This window comes from Patella vulgata, chromosome 4 (assembly GCF_932274485.2).
Source record: "Patella vulgata chromosome 4, xgPatVulg1.2, whole genome shotgun sequence".
Lineage (NCBI taxonomy): Eukaryota > Metazoa > Mollusca > Gastropoda > Patellidae > Patella > Patella vulgata.
In genome coordinates this window covers 5,273,394-5,294,786 of record NC_065882.2, presented here as the reverse complement: position 1 = coordinate 5,294,786, position 21,393 = coordinate 5,273,394, and the positions used below count along the sequence as shown (strand labels likewise).

Below are 21,393 nucleotides of genomic sequence, written 5' to 3'. Positions count from 1 at the left end.
GACTAACATGTGGTTCAATTTTATTTCAATAATTCCGTTGCGCTTAGGGGTATATTGCCGTGGGGGGAAAGCGGGGGATTCTGAGTAAATCCATGAGGTTCGACAGGCAACTCTACTCCGTGTCAGGTACAAGGTGTAATAAATGTCACATTTAACAGTTAAAGGGAAATAACTCTTATTTATACATCTATAGACGAATTCTAAACAAACGCGTTCTATATATTTTCCATGTCTATTTATTAGATTGTATTAATCTTACGACAAGCTTACAAATAAAAACAGTTCATAGGTTGTATGGAGAGTGAATCTATTCTTAACACACGTGAATTATGAATAAACGAACGCATTGTTCGCGTATTAAACTCTTCTTTTTATCGACCACATAGTTGAAGCCATGTAAGCGATCACTTAGCAATATCTAACACGATTTAACACCAGTTATACGACTTGTGTATCGTAGCCTAGTTACTTTAAAACATTCATTCGATTACTTTTATAAAATATGATTTAAAAAAGATTAAGAAATGTGTTTTTAATTTCAGTGAAGATATTGGATTACTGTTAACCATAGGGAGGTAATAATATAATGTTTTGTGTTATGTTTTAATATTATGTTAAGTGGGTGGATGTGACACAGATTTGTGTTAAGTTTGGATGTTATATTACGAGGGTGAATTTGACACAGCTGGTCGTGTGGTGCTAGTTTACAGAAAGAGAGAAGGGGAGAAATGGGGCTTAACGTCCACTCGACCAAAACTAGGTCATTTCGGGAATAAAACACACGGTTCAATTGTATTTCAATAATTCGCTTGCGCGTAGGGGTCTTTAGTAGTGGCAGGAAACCTGAGGACCCGGAGAAAACTCACGAGGTTGGACAAGTGATCCTACTCCTTGTCACGTACAACCGGGGAATGGAAACCACGCCAGTTGACTCAATGACCTTATGATAAGTTTACAGATATCTGTAAGACTAAACAAATGGATTGTTGATATTTTTTTTATAAAGTTTTGTATTAAACAATATAATACAAGTAGGTTGTCGATCGTTTAACGGAGAGTTTTTTCCGGTGTGTGTGTGTGGCCAGTGTCATGCTCGAAGCAGTGCATGCCTACTCATACACGAAACAACTGGTACTAATTTGTCATGGTAGCCATGTGAGTATCCAAAGTACTATACCTGGATAAAATATTTATAAAAAAATAATAAAATATTTTAAATAAGTTCGTACCAGTGTAATGTCGACAAATATAAGCATAATTCACCAGAGTATATGACAGGTGTCATGAGCGAGGCAGAGTATGCTAACACTTTATTGCTGCTATTCTGTAATAAACTCCCGTAAAATTTCATTACCCTGTAGGTACTATGTTCTAAATGTCAATGGATCTTTTACGTGCACATCAACGAGTACATCCGAACGACTGACGTATTTTCCTTACTCAATGAACCACCGTGGTTCATATCTTTTTTTTATGAAATACTTTAACATTTCTTTTTTTTTTTCTTAGTTTCTATTTACATTTTAAGTTTTCTTTTATCTATACAAATTTCATTTTTATGCAATTTTTTTTTATATTTCCACTTGGATCTTTTTATTATTGATCAAAGAACATTCAAACGGCTGTGTTTAATATATTTTATATTACTATAATACAATTTTATTAACACCTTACTTGTAAAAAAAACAACAATTTCTAAAGATCTAACTTGCACAATTATAGCTAACACTATTCATCAAAATGTCGCTATAATTAAATGGCTATAACAAAATTTTAATTGATTAACGATAACCATGCCCTTTGAAAGTAAAGTACAAGGTTTAAGAGATGTAACAGGTATACACTATTCACCAATATAATATCGCCATATTGTGAGTGATTAACAAAGGGTTGTTTTGATATTATCCAACTCAATTCATTTACTTCACCTATAAAGTAAGATCTGTGCTTGAATGATATGAAATGAAATGAAATGGGGTTTAACGTCGTACTGTTCTGCTCATATACTGGGCTAATAAAGATGGACATACGCCATACAGTGTGCTATGAGGTACATTTTGCCTGGGCAGCGGTACGCAGGCCCTGCGTCCAGCAACACTGACAACGGAAACTACTTCGGAAAATTCCGATGAACATTCTCGGCCAATACAGGGATCGAACACTCGACCTCCAGGCTAGCGAGCCAGCGTCTTACCCACTTAGCCACCGTGGCCCCTATGTTCACATTAACAAAAAGTCAAGATCTCAAATGAATGTATACAAATAACAATTTCACTTTACATATATTTTGAACTTTAAGATTCATTAAATACTGTAAAAGTATCTAAAAACTAAAACTAAACACACACGTCACGGGAGATATTTTCTAAAATAATAGGTTTTCAGAAAAGGGTTTAAATGATAAAAAATTGTCAACTAATCTTACATGAGGTGGTCCATATTTTAGGTTCATACATGAGGTGCTCCATATTTTAGGTTCATATATACTACACAATGACAAATCCGAAAGACAAACATGCGGACACAGACAGTGCAAGCAACAAACAACAAATATCAAATCACCTGAATTGATCCGGAAGTCAGCCGTGAAAGCCCACCGCGCGGTACAGCCCCGGGTCTGTAATGATGATAAATTTTCGAGCACGATAAATTCGAGATGTATGAGAAAGGACAGTTTGGTAGGAAAACCTTGCGCCATCAGCTCTCATAACTATTCTGAAGGTCCCGAGTTCGCTCCCTGTGTTGGCCGAGAAATTTTCTCGGGCTTTTAAAGCGTGGTTTCCCAAGTTAGTGGTGCAGAACAGAGGGTCTGGCACGGGCAGCTGTCTAGTCGTTCCGATGGGACGAAAAACCGAGGTCCCGTCTTTACATTGGCGTGGACGTAAAAGTGTAGGCCGTGTTTCCTCATAACACACTGTATGGCGTATGCCCGTCTTCATTAGTTTCCTGCCAACCGCTATTGAATTATTGAATAAAACTGAACCATGTTAGTCCCGACATTAGCTAGTTTGTGTCGAGTGGAGGTTACCCCCTCCCCCCTCCCATCTCTCTCCCCATCTCTCTCTCTCTCTCTCTCTCTCACACACACTCTCTTCATTAGCCCAGTCGGACCTTAAACCCCATTTCATTTCTAAGTATTCGATATGATTGATGAATATTGATCTGATTAGGGGACAGACTAACATAATATCTAACAATAGGTTTCCTCATTTTAGATGTACACTGTGTATATGTATCACGTGACAACTGCTAGTTTATATTAAGATGGGATGTGGTTCCTCAACCGACACCAAGAAATCACAAGTTTCGCCAAAAGGTGCACAGAAGAAAAACGGGGTAGCCAAGAAGACCAAATCTACGAAATCTACGAAAAGGGTATGTTTTGTTTGATATCTATTTACCTGTATAAGCTTTTGTTTTTTGGGGGGTTGTTTTTGTCTTTTGTTGGTTTGTTTTTGTCTTTTGTTTTGCATTGTTCTTTGTTTTGTATTGGTCTTTGTTGTATTTTTGTGTTATTGTTGTTCTTTGTTTTTGTTTTTGGTAGAGGGTTGCGGGCGAGGGGGTGGGGGGTAATGTACATGTAGGTCCCTGGATGCTTTGACTTTTTTTATTATGTTCTTTTTTATTTTACACCAGAATCCTAACATTACACGATCCTTTCCAAAATACACCCCCACCAGAATCCTAACATTACACGATCCTTTCCAAAATACACCCCAGCATCTGAAGATATGGACACACAATAGACAGTTTTAATGTACAAGATTTAAGATTGTCCTAAACTAAAATGAATCGCAATTGGGACAAACTCCCAATGAAGACCTCGTGATTTGCATGCCTTGATGCTGAAAAATGCATTAGGGGTTTGAACAATTTACCTGTCTTTATGCGTTCGTACAGGCCAACCTTTTCTACATATAAAAATTCAACGCTAGCTTAATTCTCCTCCTGTCTGATCGATTACTGATCCAAGAAGTGCCCCGCCCCTACTGAAAATTCCCAGTTATCATATACTCTTTAATATCTCTTAGAATCTGTTTATAGTCGGGTTTGCTTTCGTAGTCTGTGTAATGCTGACATCTGATTTATCTAAATTTATAATATACTTTGGATAAATTTTTACAATTAGATATTATGTCATATTAATGTTAATAGATATTAAGTTAACTGTCTTTAAAATACAATCTGGTTAAAACACCGATCATAATTCGTTTCGTTTTTTATAGTTCAAAATGTCGTTTTACTTGTATTTACTACACTAGGATCTGTAAGAGTTGTTATATTACCCGCGTTATGGGTGATGTAAGGGATTAGCCAATGAAACGGTCTGTTACTGCGAGTTTTTGGCGTGAGGTACACGGAACTATGGGTAATCGAATATCTGACGTCATAGGGTCAAAACTCGATCGTATGACCTCTGACGCGACCTTTCACTGCAACCGCTCAGATCTTCATGTAGTGGAAGCCATCGAAAGTATAAGTAAACGAAACGAACTATAGATCTGTATTTTAACGTTTGTTTTGATTCTGTTATCAACAAATGATTAGATTTATCATTTCACATCAGCTTAATTTTGCATCAATTACATTTGCTTTATTTATTTGTTAATAGGCTGTAATTTTTATACGCCCACATTTTCATGTGGAAGCATATTGTCGTCACCCCTGTCCGTCCGTTTGTCCGTCCGGACCACAATTGGTTTGTGGACACTCTACAGGTCACAGTTCTTATCCGATTTTAACGACACTGGAAATATACGTTTATCTCCAAACGTTTACTTTCGATATTGGCATGTATCAGATCGAAACTTCATGTGTTATGGCACCTGATTTTACGCAAAATCACGTTTTTAGCATGTTGACACCCTAGAGGTTACAACTTTTATCCGATTTAGATGAAATTTAAAATATGTTTATATCCCGAAGATCTCAGACTGTAACTTCCTGGATTATGGCCGCTGATTGTACGAAAAGTCGCTTTTTTTAAGATTGTTCTCTGTCCATCTCTTGCAAAATGTGGGCGTATCTTGCATGGCAACCGCTTGTACTTCTTGTGCTGGGTAAAAATAACATTTGAATGATACTAATATGATATTTCCAGACTGGTTTATTAATAGGCTATATTTTTTCTTCTTGTGCAGGGGGGGGGGGGGGAATGGCCGAAAGGTTAGAACGTGCGTGCTGGATCCTTAAGACCTGTCATTGAGTCAACTGGCGTGGTTTCGAATCCCCGGTTGTACGTGACAAGGAGTAGGGTCGCCTGTCCAACCTCGTGGGTTTTCTCCGGGTCCTCCGGTTTCCTCCCACTGCTAAAGACCCCTACGCGCAAGCGAATTATTGAAATAAAATTAAAACCATATGTTAGTCCCGAAATGACCTAGTTTGTGTTGAGTGGAAGTTAAACCCCATCTCTCTCTCTCTCTCTCCCTCTCTCTCCCTCTCTCTCTCTCTCTCTCTCTCTCTTGTGCAGGGTTATAATAACATGTAAATGATACTAATATAATATTTTCAGACTGGTTTTGTTGGTGTCTCTAGTTTAGATTGTTCAGATACAGATGGCGATGGTTTGCAGGTAAATTTGAAACTAGAGTTATTTCCCTTGTTTATTATCTCATAGTTTTGCTTGTAGTCGAGCTTCGTCTGCTTTACATTAGAAAATAAATGATCCCACGGCTGTTACCCGAGGAATTCAGTTGAACTATGTTCAATAGCAATGTAACGTATAGCCGCTATTGATTCTAATATATTTCTGTCTCCATCAAACAAAAATAAATAAAAACAATGGAACTGTAGGTTTTCCATTTCAAGAGCAGGGATTTCTTGAAGAGAGCGCGAATCAAATATACCATTTTTAGAGGGCTATACAGATCTCTGTGTAAACCCTAGCATGATTTTAATGGAATGGGGTTTAACGTCCTATTGATCTGTTCCGACTGGGCCAACGACAATTTGAGTAAAATATAGACCTATATTTCGTTTCGTTTTCTTATACTGTCGATGGCTTCTAGTACATGAAGATCTGACTATTGACGCAATGACGTCAGATATTTGATTAACCAATCAGCGTTGACGTTTCTGGTTATTTACCCAAAGTTCCGTGCTTCCCACGCCAAAAACTCGCTGTAACAGACCGTGTCATTGGCTAATCCCCCACATCACCCAGAACGCAGGTTATATAACACAGTAGAGTAAAGACAAGTAAAATTAAATTTTGAACTATAAAAAAAAACAAAACGAAATAGGATCTGTGTTTTAATCAGACTGGACTAAAGAAGATGGACATATGCATTAAATTGTGCTATGCGGGACATTTTGACCCGACAGCGCCAGTACAGCCTACTGTTATATCAAATTCCAACTATCTTGGGTTCTTTTACGTGCAAGGGGGGGGGGGGGGTGGATGGCCGAATGGTTAGTATGTGCGCGCTGTATCATAAGGCCTGTCATTGAGTCAACTGGCGTGGTTTCGAATCCCCGGTTGTACGTGACAAGGTCCTCCGGTTTCCTCCAACTGATAAAGATCCCTACGCGCAAGCGAATTATTGAAATAAAATTAAACTATATGTTAGTCCCCAAATGACCTAGTTTGTATCAAGTGGACGTTAAACCCCATTTGTCTCTCGCTCTCTCTCTTTTACGTGGCATACCAATGTGTATACGGGACCTCGCGGGACCTCGTTTCTTAACACCATCTAAAGGACTATACATTGCCCCTTGCCAGGCCCTCCACCCTCTGACAAGGAGAGAGACGGGGGGGGGGGGGTGTTATTATTTTGATATATCAGCCGTAGAAATGTTGACGATGTGACTTTGGAAATGTTTACGCTTTCAGTCGAAGTATAATGAACGGTATGTTTGAAAATGTAAAACCCCCTGGCAACTCTGGCACAAATGGCACTCATTAGCCACCAACAACAATAGCGTTGGAGACACTGCTTCACAAAACGATAGTAAACAGAGACAAATTTCTTTTTGTAAAATAAAATTACGTTTGTTTTAATTTCAGTCATATCGTAATAATGCTGATACAAGCCAATTTTCTAATGGAATAGCCTATTTATATGGGTTTAAGGTAAGTGAAAGATTTATTATAATTGACAATTATAGACATGTTAGTAAGTAATTCGCTTGTAGGGATGGTGTTCAAATGAGAGAGAGAGAGAGAAAGAGAGAGATATTTTATGTTTTTTTAACGTCCACTCGCCACAAACTATGCCATTTCAGGACTAACACATGGTTCAATTTTATTTCGTTAATTCGCTTGCGCGTAGGGGTCTTTATGCCCGGAGAAAACCCACGATGTTGGAAAGGCGACCCTACTCCTTGTCACGTACAACCGAGGAATCGAAACCCTGCCAGTTTACTCAATGATAGACCATCTGATACAGCGCGGCATCCACCCCCCCCCCCCCCCATTCAAATCATAGGGCCACGGAATCTATTGTGTTTTGACCATCGAAATGACAATCTAAAAACTTTAAATAGTTTGACTTGTCCAAGTGTCGCCATCTGAAAAGTTATATTTTATATAAAGTCGTATATAAAGTATTGATCACGTGACCATAATTAATCATCACTCAGATCAAATGAAAGGGTCAAATTTGAATGTCAGGTATAGTTTATGCGTTAGACCTGCCGATTGCAGGTCTTTCTTTGGGTCTAAAATGTTATTTAAATTATTAATTAACTTTAAAGACCATAATCAACTCTCGATGCCATCGTTAGCCTGCCTATATTTACTGGATTGGGATACATTTTGTGATGGATAATTTAACGTAAAAGTGGGTAATCGAGACTTTGTTATTATACCAACATCAGTAATGCCTACAGAGACTAGCCTAAAATTCAATGGTTAATATCTCGGTTCAGAGTGAAAACATTTGACTGAAATTGTCAGCATATTCTGTTGTCATTATCTTTTTTCTAACTATTATAGCGAGAGGTATCCGCTCTTTATCTAATCTCACCGCATGCCCCTTTAATTAAATGTATAATTATATTTCCATTTATTTGTAGGCACGGTTAAAACGGCAATTGATAGAAAGTACGGAAAATGGAAGTCTGGAAAAACTAGAAGACTCCATTGCTAAATATGTAAAATATGATGGCCCTGAAGATGATGACTACTTCCGGGCCTTACGGAGACGCCATTTCCTTGAGCTACAACGAGGTTAGATTATATTTAAAGGAGTTGGGGCCCTTTGTTTTGTGCAGAATGCGGTTGTTGATAGGTTTATAAATTATAATCATAGGGATGGTATCACTAGGCAATAGTAAGTGGAACTAGGTGTTTCGAAAAGGGGGCATGACACCCAGCGCCAATATGTAGTCTTAGTCATATGAAGGGTCCAGGGGAAGAACGATCTAACTCACAATTTTGTCTTTTCGCATAAAAGGCAAAACAGACTTTTGGACGAGAATGCTTGACGCGAACAGAACAAAGGGTGGGTTTAATTATAATTTCAAAATGGTGTTTAATACGAATCATAATTACCAGTACAACAACTGACTTCCACCTTTTAGCCAAATAAAGGTCAAATAAATACGATGGACTTGTATTTATCCGGGAGGCCATTTCAGAAGGGCCTTGGTTCGATGTGACTCCATTCGTTTTTACCTGAAATTGATTGTTCTACAGAAAGCTTATACAATTTGCTACCAGATGGCGCCATTAACTGGGGTTCGTTGAAAAAGTGACCTCGAAGGTTCTTCCCCGGGGCTCTTCATATAGAAACCGAAAAAGCATTAGGTTTTACTAGTACTAGGTTCCAACTGTTGTGCGTTTCGGTAGGTTTATCCCTACCGAGTCCACATTCTCGTACAATTGCTACGACTGACCTCAATATATGATAAGACCTGATAGGATCACCACGATTACTCCACGATTGAAACCACGATTTCAATCGTAGCACGAATCGTGATAACGGGAACCTAGCATTAATAAATATGATAGCAGAGTACACAAAAGTGACATCGGTTATATCTCAACGTTTACATCCCAACATTAACTCTGATTTTAAATTTTTAATACAGTGGGATTTCATCTGCCCCCCCCCCCAAAAAAAAACAAACAACAAAACAAAACAAAACAAAACAAAACAAAAAAAACAATTTATTTTCCGTCAGTGGTGAAGGACGGAGGCCCTGACAAGGACAGTTGTCTAGTGGCAGTTGGGATTCGATAAAAGAGTAGGCCATAGTGCCGCTGTCTGTGCCAAATTCCCCCCATAGCACACCGCATGGGGTAAACCCGTCTTCGTTAGTCCAGTCGGAGCAGAACAGTAGGACATTCCCCCCATAGCACACTGCATGGGGTAAACCCGTCTTCATTAGTCCAGTCGGAGCAGAACAGTAGGACATTAAACCCCATTTCATTTTATTTCTTGTTAATCAGGTGTGATGATCAATAAATAATTCACCATCTTATTAAAATACAGATCTATATTTCGATTCGTTTTTTATACTTTCGATGGCCTCTACTACATGAAGATCTGACCAGTTGTAGCGATTGATCGCGTCAGATGTCATACGAGCGGCTTTTGACCCCATGACGTCAGACATTTGATTACCCAATCAGCATTGATATTTCTAGTGGATTACCCACAGTTCCGTTCAAAACACGCCTACACTTCGCTGTAACAGACCGTTTCATTGGCTAATCCCTCACACCATCCAGAACATGTCAGTGATAACAACTCTTTCATTTTTTTTATCTCTTTAGGCTTACGAGATGGCATCAGACGTCGACATGCAGGTGTCTTAGACGAAGCCATAACAAACGCCCGTAATTCACAGTTCAGTAATAAACTTAAATCTCATATAGCAGTTGCCGAGAAACTACGTGATCACATTTGGGAATTAGAGATACATAAACATGACGTGTTAGACATGGACCAGAAAACAGTCAGTGAAATAAAAAGTTATCAACGACCGCCATCTTGTCTCTTCTATACGATGAAAGCAACTTATGTATTATTGGGAACAGAACCCGAAAAAATATACGTAAGTATGATTGTAGGCTGGTTTCAGATTGGTAATTACCCCCCCCCCCCCTGACTTCAATGTTAAATCCATGACACCCCGATGCTTTAATCTAGATTAACAAAGGGAAAAAGTTAATATGTGTGGCTCATTAAGTCGCATGGATGTCATCCTTATCAGTGATTGTCGCGGCCCAGCGAATATTCACTGCTGATCAGTGTGCGAAAAGGGAAAAACAAAGAATTGGTATAAACGCAATCTGTTTCACGGAGGATTACGACAGAGACACTCGACTGACCATTCAGGATTTGAAAACGGATTATACCAAAGAATTTTTTTATAACCCAACCACGGCATCTGAAACATATGGGCTGTGTGGAATTACGTGACGATTCTACTCAATTCACCTTAGTTATCAGAACTGGCCGAACTGTGTCAGGTCTGAATTCTGTGTCAGTCGGATTCAAGGGTCGAGTTAAAGGATTTCGCAATCATAAATTGTACATGTGATAGGATAGGTTAAACACATTCAAATTTTAATTGTCGCTTCAGCTGATTGGTTGGTGAAGTTAAGACTACCCCATCTATATTACACAACAAAGCTCCATTAATATCTGCCACTCCGGTCAATAACATCAGCAGATTGGCTGGTGGAAGTAAAGACCCCTCCCCACCTATCTATGTCACACAACAAGGCTCTAATAATATCTGCTACTTTTGTTTTTATTTTATTACTTTCAGGAATGGGGTGATATTCAGATGTTGTTAAACCAGACGGTTAGAAACGGTTTATTATATAAAATAGACCATTTTGATTTAGACGAAGCTAACGTAGAACATGCTGTACAAGCCGAGAAAATACTGGATAATACAGACTATGATGACGTTCTAAAAGCTAGTAATGGCGTGGCAATTTTCTATTTATGGGTAGGTATATTTATACAGACCTAGCTATGTGATATATCGTCCATTTTGATACAACCCAAAGCTAATGAAAGAGAGAGAGAGAGAGAGAGAGAGAGAGAGAGAGAGAGAGAGAGGGGGGGTTTAACGTCCACTCGACACAAACTAGGTCATTTCGGGAATAACATATGATTTAATTTTATTTCAATAATTCGCTTGCGCGTAGGGGTCTTTAGCAGTGGTTGGACAGGCGACCCTACTCCTTGTCACGTACAACCGGGGCCAAAGCTAATGAAAGATAATTTAGCCAGACCAGTCTATGGATAGGTTACATTACTGTTAAAGATGTTATTTTGTTTAGCTCAATCTGATTAAAATACAGATCTGACCAGTTGTAGTGGAAGGTCGCGTATGAGGTCATATGCGTGGACTTTGACCTTAAGACGTCCGGCATTGATTAATCAATCAAAGTTGACGTTTCTAGTGGTTTACCCACGCCAAACACTCGTCGTAATAGACCGTTTCATTGACTATATAACCCCTCACATCATCCAGAACGCGGGTTATATAACAACTCTTCCAATTCCAAGTGTAGTAAAGACAAGTAAATTTTGAACTTTAAAAAACGAAACGAAATAGGATCTGTGTTTTAATCAGATTGTGTTCAGCAAGATGGCCGACAGAAGTTAGACGTGTACCTGGTCATAGCAAGTTATTATAAATCATGAGTGGTATACTTTAAATTATGGTTCTAAAAACTGCATAGCTTAGATAAGTATGAAGACGAAGTGTTCTGTGAAATTAGATTAACATTATGTAGAGCCGATTTTAAAATATTTGATGTTTACAAGTGTAGATATTTTCCTCGGTTGACATATACTCAGTTTTGTGAGATTGTTGTGAGTAGATTTTGTAACAGCCAGATTCGTTCAACCTTACACTAAAACACCAAACATGCCTAAAGTGAAAGAACCGGTTGTATCCAAACTTAGAGGTCGGTCTGTATCCATAAAACGTAAACGCGGAAATCATGATTCGAGTGCCAGTTCCCATAGCATTTCTGAGTTTTTAGATGATGTTCTTTCGAATGAATCATCCTTAAAGTCATTCGTTGGAGAATTATTCAAACGAGATTTGATCATGGACCACATTATAAAAATAATTCATCCAACATTAACAGACCCTCTACGCAATCGTATAGATGATTTAGAGAACCGAGTTGATGACTTAGAACAGTATTCTAGGCGAACATGCCTAAAATTTAGTGGCATCCCCGAAACACCTGAAGAAAACACTGATAATATAGTTTTAAATATTATTAACAATGACATACTTCCTGAAAAACAGGCTAAACTCACACTAAGTCAAATTGGCCGAACTCACCGGGTTGGAGCCAAACGCAGAGAAAAGGGCCGTGATATAATAGTACGTTTCAATAGTTATAGAGACAGGGCAAAGATATATGGTTCTAAACGCAACTTAAAACAGAGAAACCTCACCCAGATTCACAAGATCTTTATCAATGAAGCCCTCACTCGTAAACGCGCTGCACTCTACAAAAGATGTCGTGATATGTTTAAATCAAAGCTAATTAAAAACTGTTGGACGTATGATGGTCGAGTTTACATACGACCTCTAGCAGACGACGGAAATATTGTCATAACCTGTGAGCAGGACTTCGATAACTTTCATACATCAACAAACAGAGTAAATTCACAAGCTAATAAGTCTTTGTTTAACTACAACGAAGCTACTTTATCACATTCTGCAATCAACACATCTTCCGACTGTATAGACGATGATAACAGAGTTGGGCCATTAAAACAACAATCCTTACGAGATTTTGGCGGGTTTGCCTCGACCCCACAGCCTGATAAAAAGAAATAATGATGCCTGACAGTATCTTTATATTTTTGAACCAATTTCATTCATCAATATCATTCCCAAACTACTGTACCTTATTGTGTACTGATTTTTCCTGTTTTTCTTAATGTCTACAAATGCATAAATATATATACGTATTTAATTATATTTAAACATCCATTGCAAGAGCTGAATCTGCGTATTGCAGGTCTTTTTTAGGCCTGAAATTATTAATTAAGACATTAATTAAAACTTATTCAGACCATAATCGGCTCTCGATGTCATCGCTAGCCTGCGATATTTACTGGAGTAGGATCCGATTTGCTGCTCAGCTTTCATTCATGATTTAATCATGAAATGGATAATCGAATTCCATTTACATTATCTAGTTTTTAACTATTGTGGTGAGATGTGCCAGCTCTTTATCTAATCGCCCATAATGTATCTTTAAGTTGATGACCAACTGGATAGTACCTCAAATCGTTTCATGCATTCACCATTGCCCCAATTATCCTTCATGTAATAATAAGTTTGCTTAGATTTTTAAAACAATGACAAAATCTTTCTGTAAAGTAAAGTCATGTACATGTATTTTACTTGTTGGTTCCCTATTGTCTAACTATTACAGAGTAATATTAGCTTAGACCACTGTTTAGTTTATAATACATAGTTACATGTAGTTATACATTTATATTATTATATAACTAATTATGATAATAAAAAAAAATCGAATGTATAAAACTATGCCCACATTATTTATGGGCGTATCTTTTAAAAGTTCTCAATTATCTACTTAAAAGTTCCATTCAAATATTAACTAATTGGGTTATCATCTCAGTTTAAACTTTTGATTTCGTTTTTTATTCCATTTAAATTACTGAAATATAAACAGCCAATTATCTAAATAATTGTCAATTATGGGAACTCAGTCTTGCATCAAAATTGCATATCGGATTGTTAAACTGACCACCCTCTAAGTATTATCACTTTAACCTTCATCTTCATTTTTTGTCAAAATTGCCTGCTTTAGATATCATCGTACGATATTGTTATATTAACTTAACTATGACCGAAACATTCAATGTTTATGTATTATACTATTGCTTTAACTGTAAATAATTCACTGTTTTTGTCTGTATGTATGTTTTATTTGTTTACTAGTTATTTACATCATGTTCTCATGTCTCTATATCCACCAAAACTAACCACTAAATATTTAAGATCTAACTGTTTGATGATTTCTCAGTCCCCTCGTGCAATACTGGCGCAAGTGCAACACTCATTATATTTTCATTGCTACTGTAATAGTTGACATTTACTACACAGTAAAGCACGAGGCATCTGAGAAATGGCAATGTCGAATAATATCTCCAATAGTTTTATGTGAACTTGATAATTTTTGTCTGCTAAGTACTGTTTTAGCCTTATTAGTTCTAAGATCAGGAGACGTTCATAAAAATCCTGGACCTTCAAATCACGATTCAAATGAAAACCTATCAGTCTATCACTTAAATGCACGTAGTATAAGACACAAACTTGAAACAATATACAACGATGTCAATGATTACCATATTTGTAGTTTCACTGAGACTCATCTGGATAACTATGTGTTAGATTCATCTCTAAAATGGGACGGTTACCATTCTCCATACCGGAAGGATCGGACGTCGCATGGTGGCGGATTATTATTATATGTTAATAAAACCATTTATTGCAAACGGCGAGATGATCTTGAGGTTACAGGTATAGAGAGTATTTGGGTGGAATGCAAATTTCCAAACACCGTATTACTTGTTGCCTTATTTTACCGCCCGCCAAACAGCACAATTGAATTCTGGTCATTGTTCGAAAGATCCATTGAACTAGCCTATCAAACCACGCTTAAGGTTGTAATTTTAGGTGATCTAAATGATGACTTGCTAGCACAACGCTGCAAGCTACGGGATATTTTATCTTTAAATAATCTCAGAAATGTTATTGATGAACCTACACGCGTTACTGGGACGTCATCAACCTTATTAGACGTAATTTTAGTAAATGATGAAATTCAGATTAGTTCCAGTGAAACGATTAATGTCACTCCTGACATATCCGATCATAAGGGTGTTTATGCATTATTAGATTTTCCAGTTTCAAGTCCCAGGAATTTTAAACGGGAGATATTTGTATATAAGGATGGTAATTATAATAGGTTAAATACTCTTATCAAAGAACACGATTGGGAGAGTACCTTTGCAAATTCTGATATTAACTTAGTATGTTCAAAATTTTATGAAATTTTAAATAGCTATATTACATTGTGCATACCAAAGAAATCAATAACTATAAGACTAACTGACAAACCGTGGTTCAATACAGAAATACGTAGAGCGATAAGAATCAGAAACAGGTTACACAAAAAAGCTTTGAAAACACAACATGAATGCGATTTAAGAAAATACAAAGTTCAAAGAAATAAAGTAAATAATTTTAAAAAAGCGTTAAAAACAAAATACAAAGAAGAAATCACAAATTTCTTGAATTCTAACGATACAAATAGCCAGAATTACTGGAATAATTTAAGGAAAGTATTAGGCCAAAATGTATCAAATGATATTCCTCCACTTTTAGACCCCAATGGAAGAATTGCTCATTCAAATTTTGATAAAGCTGAATTACTTAACAACTATTTCGGATCAATTTCAAATAACACTCAGCAAGGAGAATTACCAAAATTCAATAAGCGAACAAATTGTCAACTTGATATTCCTTTAGTCGAAGAAAAGGAAATCGCAGATCTTATAAGTACACTGAAATTGAAAAAAGCCAATGGATTTGATAATATTAGTAACAAGTTACTAAAATATACCAAAACCTCAATATGTGTACCATTAAAATATATATTTAACAAATCACTAGAATCAGGCGTTTTTCCAACAATTTGGAAAAAAGCAAATGTCCTACCTTTCTATAAAAAAGGAGACAGCTCTCTAGTTTCAAACTACCGACCTATAAGCCTATTAAGTTCTTTGAGCAAATTATTAGAAAAGGTAGTTTTCAAACACCTGTTTAACTATTTTCATGAAAACAATCTCTTGTACAAATACCAATCAGGGTTTCGACAGAACTACTCTACTGTTCATCAACTTTTAGAAGTGTATCATGATATCTCATCTGCAATAGATAAGCAACTATATTCCTGCTATGTTTTTTGCGATATATCTAAAGCGTTTGACCGCGTATATTTACCTGGTTTGATACACAAATTAAGTCAATATGGGGTTTCAGGCATGCTAATTACGTGGTTGTCTAGTTATGTCCAAGACCGGACTCAACGGGTATTCGTAAATGGCTCTGTGTCATCAGAAATTACTCTTCAATCAGGAGTTCCCCAGGGATCAGTTTTGGGCCCCTTTTTGTTTTTGACTTACATCAATGATGTACAAGATGTACTCCATAATGTGGCTAGATTATTTGCAGACGACACGGCACTTGGGTGTAGCAAACAGTCAGTTTCAGAGATAGAACAGTCCCTAAACTACGATCTGACAAATCTCAACATTTGGGCGAATAATTGGCTTATAAACTTTAATCCAAACAAAACAAAAGCTATTTTATTTAGCTCCAAAAAAACAGAAAATTATCCGAGTCTGATATTCGATAATCAAGCACTTGAAGTGGTTAAATGTCACAAACACTTGGGCATTACCCTTTCAAATGACGCCAAATGGACCATCCATATAGAAACTATTATCTCGTCCACCTCAAAATTATTAAATATTTTGCGTAAACTAAAATTCACCTTTAATAGACAAACTCTAAATAACGTATATTTGATATTCATAAGGCCAAAATTGGAATACGCATGTGAAGTGTGGGATGGGTGTAACGTTTCCAATACCGAAAAACTTGAAAAGGTACAGCTAGAAGCTGCCAGGATTGTGACTGGACTAACTAAAACTTGTTCTCGTGAAGCGCTTTATTTTGAAACCGGATGGAATAAATTGTCAGATAGACGTACACAAAAGCGACTAACCACATTTTTTCAAATTAAAAATCAGAGAAACCCAGCATACTTATATGACATTCTAGAATATTATCAACAAACACCACAAAAATACAATTTAAGAAACATTAGCGAATATAGATATCCTTATTGTAGAACAGCATTACACCAAACTTCGTACTTCCCCACAACAATTCGAGATTGGGAATTATTAGAGGACCCCATAAAGCAATCAACCACTCTTAAATCCTTCAAATATCTATACAAACAAAAATTACGTTCCTTAATACATAAAGCGCCAATCTACTACTGTAAAGGTAATAGACATGAAAATATTATTCACACTAGAATACGGCATGGGTGTAGTTCGTTGCAAAATGATTTGTATGAAATAAACGTTGTGAATGATCCCACATGTTCTTGTGGCAAATTTATAGAAAATGCCGAACACTATTTCCTGCAATGTCACTTATATGATGTAATTCGTGCTGAACTATTAAATACATTGTCAAGTTATTCTGTGATAAATATAGATATCCTATTGTGCGGCAATTCAGAATTGTCAATTGAGATGAATACAAACCTTTTCCTTGAAGTTCACAAATATATCAAACTTTCAAAACGATTTAAATTTAAATAAAAGTTATTGTTAGTAGTTACATCTTAGAATAAATTATTAGCTTTAGCTTTTTTGGTGGATAACTTTTTTTTTTTTTTTTTTTTTTTTTTTTTCCCCCGCACCCCCCACCCCCCATTTTTTTTTATTTTTTTTTTTTTTATTATTTCTTTTTATCATTTTATACATGCATCAGTTCATTTATATCCCATTTATTAAACTTTATTTTTCATTGTTTTAAATATAATTTTACATTCTCTTTATCACCTCTTCACTTATTTTATATAGAGCTTTGAGATATAATTCATCTGACTTTACTTATATTACTTATAAATTATTTATTATTGTATATACTATTTCGAAATCTTGTTAGTATTAAATAATGTCTATCATTTCTATGTATGGAAAGGGCTTTTCTAAGTTTTTGAAACTTGTGCTCAATCCTTTTGATATTTGTCAATAAAATATGTTTAAACTAAAAAAAAGCTAATCCGTTAAAAATATGATATTTTCCAAACAAGGGGGAAATAAGGATCCCCGACTTGGGGTAATATTATAACAATTTGCCTGTGATTCATATCACGGTGGCTAAGTGGGTAAGACACTGGCTCGCTAGCCTGGAGGTCGGGTGTTCGATCCCTGCTTTCCCGGCGTGGTTCCGCCTTGTCAGTGATGCAGGAAGGAGGGCCTGTCAAGGACAGCTGTCTAGTCGTTCGGATGACACGTAAAACCGAGGTCCCGTGGACCCATTGGCGTACACGTAAAAGAACCCTTGACAGTTGGAATTCGATATAAGAGTAGGCCGTAGTGCCGCTGTCCGGGCAAAATTTCCCTCATAGCACACTGTATGGCGTATGCTTGTCTTCATTATCCCAGTAAGACGTTAAACCCCATTTCATTTCATTTCATTTCTGTTTTATTTCCAGACAAATCAGAACATTCAGCAAATCAAATCAGAAAGCAAGAAAGATAGCAAACAACGAAAAAAGAAATAACTTGGACAATAGTGTTAAAGATACATTATGGGAGATTAGACAAAGAGCTGACAGTTCTCACTATAATAGTTAAAAACTAGATAATGTAAAGGGAATTTGCTGAAAATTTCAGTCAAATTGCTTCACTCTGAACCAAGATATTAGCGATTGATTTTTAGGCCTAGCTTCGATCACCATTACTAAAGTTGGTACGATAAAAAAAAAAACATCAATGAGCGTTGAACAGCAGATCGGATTCTAATCCAGTAAATATCGTAGGCTAGCGATGACATCGAGAGTTTATTATGGTCTTTTCATGTTAATAAATGTCTAATCAATAATTTAGATAACATGTAAGGCCTAAAGAAAGACCTGCAATAGGCAGATTTATCTCTTGCATAATGTATGTTTAATATGATTATTACAATGGCATCATTATTAATGTGACGTCATAAAATATGTTTAATATTAGGGCCTAGTCCTGCCACATTTGATACATATCAACTGTATGTATATAGCCAAAACAGAACTGATTGTAGTTCTTGTTATTTTTGTACTATGTAATAATGATGCAGGTGCTTCCTAATTATAACCAATAACTATTGATATATTATAATTAAATTGCTTAAATCAAATAAGACGTCAACAAAATACAAACCTCGGCAGATTCCGTTACTCTACATCTAGCCCATGTGGTATGACGGTAAGTGATATGTACCTACGCCTATACAACTGCGATGCGGCACCGGTTTACTTATTAGGAAAACTTGCCACTTTGAAAAAGAAGTTATCAAAATTGCGTCGTTCGAAGCGTGTGTAGAATTTTCGGTGCAAAGTTGTATTTGTTTGAAAAAAATCGGATAAACTTGAAAGAAAAACAGCTTCAGCCTTTGAAATATTTGTATGATAAAACATTCTTCAAAGGCGTCACGGATAACGCCATCGGTAATCCGGGAACTTGAAAGTAGTTCCAATGGAGGACTTCGTCATAGAGCCGAGGCTAGATGTAGGGTACTGGAATCTGCTGAGGTTTGCCGAGTGACCTCACATTATGAGAAAGTAAAAAACCGTTATTTAATTTTTGTCGCGGACACCATTTTTAGGGCTAGAATACGAATCTTAGATCTTATTCAACGTTCTTAATTTTTTCCCAATGTTAATCAATATGTTTGTAAATATTAAATCTAATTTAAGTGTGTACATATTTCCTTAATAAGATTTAATCATAGATATTAAGAGTGGATATGTGTTGATATTTGATCGGCACTCCGTTAGAACAAGGGCAGATCATGTTGAATGCTATGGGGGCTTCTTGAGCCACTATTTCGACAGTTAAGATATGGACGATGTTCCAAAACATCGATCATGCCCCGGTCGACTGCTTTCGTTTAGGTAAAAGAAAGCTCTGTAATTAAGCGCGACAGACACTCTCGCCCCACTGGCTCATATTTTTATTATCCGCCTCTGAATCAAATAATTCTTAATAAAACTACACAAAAGACTGGTATGTTTATCATCCAGACGTTTATTTCTTAAATATAGACCTTTTTTCGATGTTCCATCCACAGCTATTTTGCTATGAATACATGTAGACATTTTTTCGATGTTCCATCCTCCACAATTATTTGAATACATGTATTTTTTATCTGTGATATTTTTTATAGAGTTTTATAATATTTCAATCGTTGATATAAACAATTATTATTATTTTATTCCTTTTTTTTTACAAACTACTACATGTATCATATTTCTGTTTGCTAGGCCTACTGTCTGAACTACCGTGGGGGTGGATGACTTAGTGGTTAGCACGTGCGCGCTGTATCATTAAGTCTGTTATTGAGTCAACTGGCGTGGTTTCGAATCTCCGGTTGTACCTCGTGGGTTTTCTCCGGATACTCCGGTTTCCTCCCACTGCTAAAGACCCCTACGCGCAAGCGAATTATGGAAATAAAATTGAACCATATGTTAGTCTCGAAATGACCTAGTTTGTGTCAAGTGGACGTTAAACCCCATCTCTCTCTCCCTCTCTCTCTCTCTCTCTCTGAACTACCGTAAATTTTAAACGGATTTCTTCGAATAAAAACTCGAAACGGTTTTCGGTATTTTTACGACAATTCAAGTTTGGTTTAAGAATAAGCTATAAGTCTCGGCATTGAGTTTGAGCGGTCACACACATAACTATCCATAACAATACACTCGGAGACCACATGATCCTTGTTAAATTATTTACAACATAAAGAAGATAGGATATTATTAGTTTATATATGACTTTATTTCTACGAGTATCTGTGCAATCAGTGATATTTTCATTGTGAATAAAATTTGATAGACTGGCGATCAATGGTTTCAATATAAATCTCCTATGTAATTGCCTTCAGTTGATATTTTTCGTCACCCAAACTCAAACGATCGTAATGATCTTGCTTTGTTTTCATTGCAACACGTGGTTCCCAAACTATCTGTCAAAATTAAACCACCCCCGCAACAGCTGCATTGGTTTCCCCCAAGACGTGACGAAAGCATTGTTGTCTTCCACTCAGTCGGAATTACAAGTAAATAGTCAAATTTGTCAAGAGAGAACTTTTTTTATTTGTTGGGATATCTAGTTGTGTAATGGATTTTATTTAACAAGAGTTGATTTCAAACACACGAGTAAGTTTATAATAATCAAAGTTAAGTAGTTTGTTCATAATGGAAGAAATCCGTTTAAAATTTACAATGGTTCAGACAGTAGGCAAGAATGTTCAGGTTAGTATCTCATCCGGGATTATATTTTATATTGTAGCGTATTTACGATTTAATGATCTGGAAAGGAATTTGAATTTAACATATCCTAAACACAATCCGTCTTCATTAGTCCAGTTGGAGCAGAATAGTAGGACATTAAACACCTTTTTCATTTCCAGTTGATGCAGAAATATAGGACGTTAAACCCCATTTCATATCCTACACACAATGCTTCGGTCATTTGGGAATAGCATGTGATAAACTTAACTATATATATCGAGAGTTGGACATGTTCCTAATTTAAGGGGAACCACGGTGACTCAGTGAGTAATATGTTGGCGCCG

The 21,393-nt window shown here is 36.5% G+C and overlaps 1 protein-coding gene across 1 annotated transcript; it reads left to right on the top strand.

The window, feature by feature from the left end:
- Positions 1-433: 433 nt before the first annotated feature.
- Positions 434-20,034, top strand: LOC126817400 (uncharacterized). The gene is made up of 8 exons (XM_050544373.2): positions 434-575; positions 3,216-3,375; positions 5,513-5,572; positions 7,007-7,072; positions 8,017-8,170; positions 9,722-10,002; positions 10,723-10,908; positions 18,275-20,034. Exons 2-8 carry the CDS (start codon positions 3,265-3,267, stop codon positions 18,341-18,343), a joined length of 927 nt encoding a protein of 308 aa, XP_050400330.1. The 5' UTR covers positions 434-575; positions 3,216-3,264; the 3' UTR covers positions 18,344-20,034.
- The last annotated feature ends 1,359 nt before the right edge of the window (positions 20,035-21,393 follow it).